Genomic DNA, 7,411 nt, shown 5'->3' on the forward strand with positions numbered 1-7,411 from the left:
AAATGAATGCAAATGACGAGAATGTCCTGTTGTAGCAAAGCCTCATTTCAAAAACGTGATGAATGCAGTGGAAAAAAGGTAGAGGATGTCATACCAGGTGAGCAAGCAACTCCAAACCTATAACATTAACTCAAAAATAAGGCTAATAGAACAGAGGATATGTTATTTCCTAATGTTATTCCTAGTTAAGGATTCAGTAATTCATTTATTTATTCAACAAATAGTCACCGAATGCTTACTAGTGACAAGCACTGTACTAACTGTTAGAGAAACAACCTTGAAGAGAAAAGAATAAAATTGTCAAGGTCATGAACCTTATGTTATGGAGACAAAACTGTCAAAAAATAAATAAATTAGTAACACACATAGTATGTTGGATAGTGATAGATGCTTTGGAGGCGAATTAATAAATCAATTAATAAAGCAGGCAGTGGGGTGAGCCATATTCTGGGAAGGTGAGCGTTGCGATTTCAAAGAGTGCAGTTGGGGGAGGCCTCACATATAGGACAGGATTTGAACGGAGGGAGTAAGAGAAGGAGCCGTTCCAGGAGAGAATACAGCTAGTGCCCACATGTAGGAGACTGTTATAGATTCCCTAGTAAACATACTAATAACAGAATTTCAGTGCATTTAATTTGTTCTTAATACTTATATGTGTGTGTATACACATAATACTGAGTATAACTGAATAATAAGCTATTATAATTATAACTGATTTTTATTTTCTTTATTATTATTTTATTGAGGTATAGTTGACAAATAAAACTAAAATGTTTAAAGTGTATAATGTGATGATTTGATATATGTACACATTGTGATAGGACTCCCCCACATTGAGTTAGTTAACATATCTATCTAATGATTAGAAATGATTCAAATCCAAACAGGCGAATTTCTTTAGTAAGTCAAATTCTCTAATTTTGTCTGACTGATTTCCAACAATCTGGGAAAGTAATTTCTTAAACTCCCTTAGACTGTCTTAGCTTTTGTTTTAGTCAAGAACAAAGTGCTGAAATGGGCTCTATTCCAGGTATCTTAAATCTTTAAGTAATATTGATATCAGCCGGGCGTCACTGTATTCTTTGAGATTTATAAACATTTAAACTCTCTCTCCTATATTCCCTGGGGGTGTTTCATCTCCCTAAATTACAGGTAGTTTGTGACTTCCCTCGGTTCTTTCTCCGACTCCCTGTCTCCTTCCAAGTTTCCATTCCCAGTTGTGGCTCATTGAATCCCATTAGCTGTTCTCTTCCCCAACATCCCCCTTCCCCAAACTCCCATGGCTAGATGTGGTCCCCAGACAATATCCACAGTAGGAATTTGTGTGTGCAAGAGAATCTATTAAGTTTGGGGGCAATAAGATTAACTTGCATCACTTCACAATACTCATTACTGAGGAATTGTTTGATCCCAGCATTTTTCTGCTGATCTCCATGGCCACCCACCTCTTCACTGAAGCACTGTGTCCTTGGTCCCTCCTCTCTTGTCCCACATCCATCTCCTTTCTTATGTGCTCGCCTTTATGCCAAAATTTCCATTTATTCTCTTTGTGCAGAAAAGTTCAGATTTCTTTTTGTTTTCCTCTCTGCAATTGTCCCTTGAGTTTTTCATGTTTTCATATTTATAGATATAGATAGAGTCATCTGGAAAGAAATTATACACTTGCTTTTTTACAGTCAGTTCTGTTTTAAAAAATCATTTTCCCTCCTGTACCTTTACTCTAAGTCTTCAAAACAAAGATTATTGTTATTTGTTGTTGTTCTGCAGAGCAGAAATCTAAAGTGTAAAGAGACTTTTTTGCCCATGGCACCTGGGTGGCTCAGTTGTTAAGCGTCTGCCTTCGGCTCAGGTCATGGTCCCAGGGTCCTGGGATCAAGACCTGCATCAGGCTCTCTGCTCCGCGGGAAGCCTGCTTCTCCATCTCCCACTCTCCCTGCTTGTGTTTCCTCTCTCGCTGTGTGTTTCTCTCTCTGTCAAATAAATAAATAAAATCTTTAAAAAAAAAAAAAAGACATTTTTGCCCGAGGCCACACAGTGGGTTCTAAGTTTATCTGTTCCCAAGGTCAATGCCCTGCATGAAGTCAGTGGCATCATGTAGGAAAGCCATGGTCAAGCAAAATAAGCCATCTCCTTAGACAGGATTCTGGAAGAGGATAAACTCTCATATTGTGCATCTGGAATATTTTGAGCAGGTCATGGGTGGTATAAAGAAACTGGCTTCATTTTAGGGAAGTGTAGTTAGCATAATAAAATGATGAAGAGTCCTCATGTATGATGCAATAACAGGTTTTTTTTTTTTAAGATTTTATTTATTTGCGAGAGAGAGAATGAGAGACAGAGAGCATGAGAGGGAGGAGGGTCAGAGGGAGAAGCAGACTCCCTGCTGAGCAGGGAGCCTGATGTGGGACTCGATCCCGGGACTCCAGGATCATGACCTGAGCCGAAGGCAGTTGCTTAACCAACTGAGCCACCCAGGCGCCCCACAGGTTTTTTAAAAGTACTCTTAATGTACAAAAGTTATAGTGGTTCATTGATACAATCCAAGAGTGTAAAGTCAGAAATCTTGTGAATAATATGAATGTTAACTTTTCCAAATTCATCACTATATATTGAGATTAGTATGTGGGAGTTGATGTAAAGCTTCAGAATTTATATTTGGATCCAAATTTAAGGAATATTATGTTACATGGCAATTAAGAGCACTGGTAACCTCATTATTCCAAACAGTGCCATGGACTTTCACTGCAGTTTTTAAGCCTTGTTTTGTTTTGTTTTTTAAGAGAAGGAGGGGGTAGGGTCAGAGGGAGAGGGAGATAGAGAATCTTAAGCAGGCTCCATACCCAACACAGAGCCCCACATGGGGCTCAATCTCACAAGCCTGAGATCATGACCTGAGCCAAAATCAAGAGTCAGACACTTAACCGACTGAGCCACCCAGGTGCCCTGCCTTTATAATAGTTTTGATTAAGGTTCAACATTATGACACACAAACTGACTTCTACAAATAACATTCCCAGAATGAATTCACTGATCTGATCTCTAATTCTTATACTTTTATATGCTATAATCAGATAAGAAATATCATTTTTTCCAGGTTAAATATTCTACTTTAATAGATATTTCAATACAGAAAAAAGCTGCTGTGAATAGCTAACATGAAGAAGATTTTAATGCATTTTATGTAACATCTAGTGGTGTTGACAATAGATAATTATTGTGAAGTTAATTCAGACATTAAAATGAACAGTGATTTCTAGTATCTGGTTATTTACTAGCATATCCTTAAGGTGTGAAATTCTTGTGGGTTATCCTGTGCCAGCAATTAAGCTAAGGCATCCTTTGAAGTAAATTATAAATCTCAAACCTGAAACACATTTTCTCTAAGTCAGAGACAGTATTGGGTATCTAATGATGCATAACAAACTACCACAAACTTAGTGGCTTAAAACAACAGACACAGCTTATCTGGATTCTCTCCTTCAGGGTTTCCCAGAGGCTGCAATTAAGTCATCAGTTAGGCTGTGGTCTCATATGAAGGCTCTCCTAGGGAAAGATCTACACCCAAGCCTATGTGGTTGTTGGCAAGATTCAGTTCCTTGAGGGTTGCTGACCTAAGGGCCTCAGTTTCTCACTGGACATTGGCTGGAGGCCACCCTCAGTTTCATATGGCTTCTCCACATGGCAGCTAGCTTCATGAAGGCTTTGATGTTACTATCTCATGTCATCTAATCACAAAAGTGATATTCTGCTACTTTCGGAATAGCCTGTTTATTAGAAACAAGTCACTACGCTAATGCACACTCCAAGGAGAAGGGACTAGACACCGGGATCATCTGGACCATCTTAGTGTCTGGTCACCATAGAGACACTGAAAGATAGAACTTACTTCATGACAATTATAAGAGGGAAGTCATTTTACACTCTACTCTTTGGCAATAGCCAAGTAAGATTAATTTTTCAATATAAGTAGGATAATAATGTACTATAAAAGTAGCAAATACACCCAGGCATAACACAGATGCCTAATAATGGTTGGTTGGTCAGTTGTCTTTATATGCTGTGATTCTGAGATTTTAGAAGTTATCTGGTAGCCATAGTCTAAAAACCATTTACCTCCTTTGATATTCTGTTTCATTACTTTTTGTTTTTATTGTTGCTATTGCTATTGTATCCTGCTACAACTCATCTTTCAACTTCGACAAATTCTTTCTGTGTCTTATTTTCTGTGTCGATATCATTGCAAATTTTTTGAAAACATCTCTTCCCTATATCATAGGAATGCTAAATACGTGGATGAGATAATGAGATGTTCATGCAATTATGCTAAGCTCAAAAGGGTGAGACAGTATATGAATAAAAAAATCTAGAATACCATAGAAGGTACAATAAAAGTAATACATACTTGAAATCATTTTAAAAGTGTGATGATAGTGAACCTCAAAAGCAATGCACGCTTAGGTCTCTATTCTGATATTGCTTACCTACGTATAGTTTAGTAAACAGAAAAGTGACCTTTAAAAATGATATTTGAGAAGAGAAATACAAATTAACCACTGTGTGGTCATCAGAAGACAGTGTGCAGCCAGGAGTTTACACCACACACTCACCACCACTGCAGGGTACAAAAAGGGCTGAAGCTCTTTGTGCTCTGCCGTTGGTCACTCTGGGGACAAATTCTATTAACAGCTTTGCCTTCAGCCTGATGTTGGGTTGCAAGTACTGAACGCCAACTTGTCCCTAGTAAGGGGTTTTCCTATGTCAACATTCTAATTAGCATCCACATGGAAGGTGCCTGTTATTGTTGGCTTAGTTGCCTCTGTAATCCTGACAAACCGTTCGATTGAAGAGTACTGTTGATGTAGTGTATAGCAGCCTGTGGCTTTCTTTGAAAGGGTATATTAAAGCTGGATCCAGATTACAAATGTTTAACCTGGCAAATAGCACTATGACCTCTAAAACAAATATTGTGTCATTAACATAGCAATGTCCACAGATGGGACTGGCAACCTAATATGTGCTGTCTGTAAACATTTTCAAATTATATTTGAGGTCCTTAATTAACCCCATTAGGCTTACATATTGAAACAACAAGCCGACCAGTATAAAAGAACAATTGAATAAAGATAGAGATATGGTTATTTTACATATATATTATAAATTCTTTGGAGTCTGTGGTTTTAAATCAGATTTAATGGTATTTGAAAATTATCTTTCCTCCCCCAAGAGGTCAAATTCTTAACATGTCAGAACAAAATGGAATTAAGAATGATTAAGTCCATCATTGAATCATAGAGTAAGTTTAGACTTGGAAGTTACCTTACAGTTCATCTATAACAACTCCTCAACTTACAGAAAAAACAAAACAAAACAAAACTGAAATTCAAAGTGGCTAAGTGACCCAGATACAAGTTGAAGTGAAAAACCACAATTGTACTATTATGCTCAATACATATATATTAAAATTTTTCATCATGGACTTCTAAATCAATGGGTTGGAATTTTCTTTCCAGTCAGGAATGTAATGGATGAAACCTTGTGTTATCTAAAATTTTACTGAAGAAATGTTACCATTATTATGAAAACTAAAGATGGTGCTAAAAGTTTGAATCCCCTATAAACAAATACATGTATTTGTTTCACATTGCTTTTTGCATCTGAGATTGACACACTGGGTTTGATCCCTGCTCAGAAGTGTTTTCTTCATTATGGTGAAGATCGTTAAGAAAGTCCTCTGGTTTCTGACACTACTTCCTACTCTGAATTGTATCTCTTAGACTATCCAAATTTGGACTGCTCTGTGCTGGGTTAGTTGGTCTCCAGCTGAGGTTTCCTGGCAGACTTCAGCTATGGCCCAGAATGTGAAGTTGTGCTTCAGTGTTTCTTTAAATAGTGTTTTTCTCTCTGTGCATCTTCCTTCCATTTGATGATCCAGTTTATTCACAATACAGCAGCTACCGGAATGTCTCCAGCTATCTATTATTCATAAATGTCTACTTCAGTAGAATATTATTGCAATGCACTTTGCTTCAATAATGTATCATAGTTTAAATTTCCCTCACCATTCATTCCTTCATTTGTTATCCAGGTATTAAAAGAAAAGAAAGCTTCATGAGGACTTATACATTCTTAAAGCATTGCCAGGTTTAAAGATCAGAGGAAGTGAGCCATGGTTGGGTGTAGAGGAGAACACCACGAAAATGTCTCATCAGAAATGCATTAAAAAGCCTAACCCCTGAATCCTTCTCTACATATCTCAACTTCTGGATCTCATACTGCTTCATCCATTTTGTGAATCAGTTTGAACAACAAACATGGCAAAATGTTACTTCAAATATTGTTGAAGAGGCAGCCCTTGGGAGACCTTTTCCAGAGAAACATGTTCCTCCCTGAGCTTCCCCCATGCTCTCTCTGAATCTGCTTCTCAGTACTAGCTATAGCAAAACACACAGCCAAAAACCAAAACCAAACAAACAAACAGGAAACAAAACAACAAAAATAAAGTCCCTGCCTATAAGGAGTTCTCCATTTAGAAGGAAAAAGAGAAAACTTGACACACAAATGCACACACGCAAAGTTTGCTATAGGAGCATGAGGAGAAATTTCTTGAAGAAAAGGAATGACAGGCCAAGCACTGAATGGTAGTGTTTAACCATATGGAAAAAGTTGTAAGTGATTCCAAGATCCAGAGAAGTGTGTGCAAAAGTACAGAGTCATGAAGAAGCATGGTCTGAGTTCTGAACAGGCCAGTATTGTTAAAGATGAGTGCATTTTGGATACAGAGGAGAAGTTTGGGCTGGGACGATGGGCAACCACCACAGTGGCCTGGTGAGCAATGCTAAACAGCTTGGATTATATCCCCCAAAACAACAGTAAAACATGAAAAAACTTTTAAAAGTTATTTTCTGATTTTATAAATTTTCTGATATACATTTACTGTAGAAATGTAAATAAATATGGGAAACTATAAAGACAGAAAAATCTTTCATTAACCTATATCCAGAGAAAATCAATTTGAAATATATGTCCCTCTAGTGTATTTTCTGTTTGTATTTTATATGGTATATATTACATTTATTATATGAATTAAATCATTTAAGTCTTATTTTATTCTCTTAATGTATTTGTGCTTTACTTTCCATTAAGTATTCATTGAAACCATAATTTTTAGCATTTTGATTTGGCTTAACCATAAAATTATTTCATCATCCAATTATTGTTGGTTACTGTGTTATTTCCAATGTATTATCGTATACATAAACCTAACCCCTATGCCATTTGAGGGCTTTCTAGCCTTTTAGGATCTTGGAAAGTGTGCTCAGAAGGACTACTAACTCCATGGCCTGTGGAAGACTGAAACCCTCCCCAGATTCCTATGAATTTCTGGGATTCTTTTGCTCTCAGAGCAACAATT

General features: G+C 37.1%; 1 protein-coding gene across 1 annotated transcript in view; it reads left to right on the top strand.

Annotated features, from left to right (window-relative positions):
- The window catches only part of PI15 (peptidase inhibitor 15), a 77,187-nt gene extending 70,174 nt beyond the window's left edge, over positions 1–7,013 (top strand). The window contains exon 6 of the mRNA XM_031026931.2: positions 6,086–7,013. Within this exon, the coding sequence (XP_030882791.1) occupies positions 6,086–6,092 (7 nt within the window). The 3' untranslated portion in view covers positions 6,093–7,013. The remainder of the gene's footprint in view (positions 1–6,085) is intronic.
- Positions 7,014–7,411: the final 398 nt, after the last annotated feature.

Source organism: Leptonychotes weddellii, chromosome 4 (genome assembly GCF_054177405.1).
Source record: "Leptonychotes weddellii isolate Sample4059 chromosome 4, ASM5417740v2, whole genome shotgun sequence".
In the NCBI taxonomy this organism is placed as follows: domain Eukaryota; kingdom Metazoa; phylum Chordata; class Mammalia; order Carnivora; family Phocidae; genus Leptonychotes; species Leptonychotes weddellii.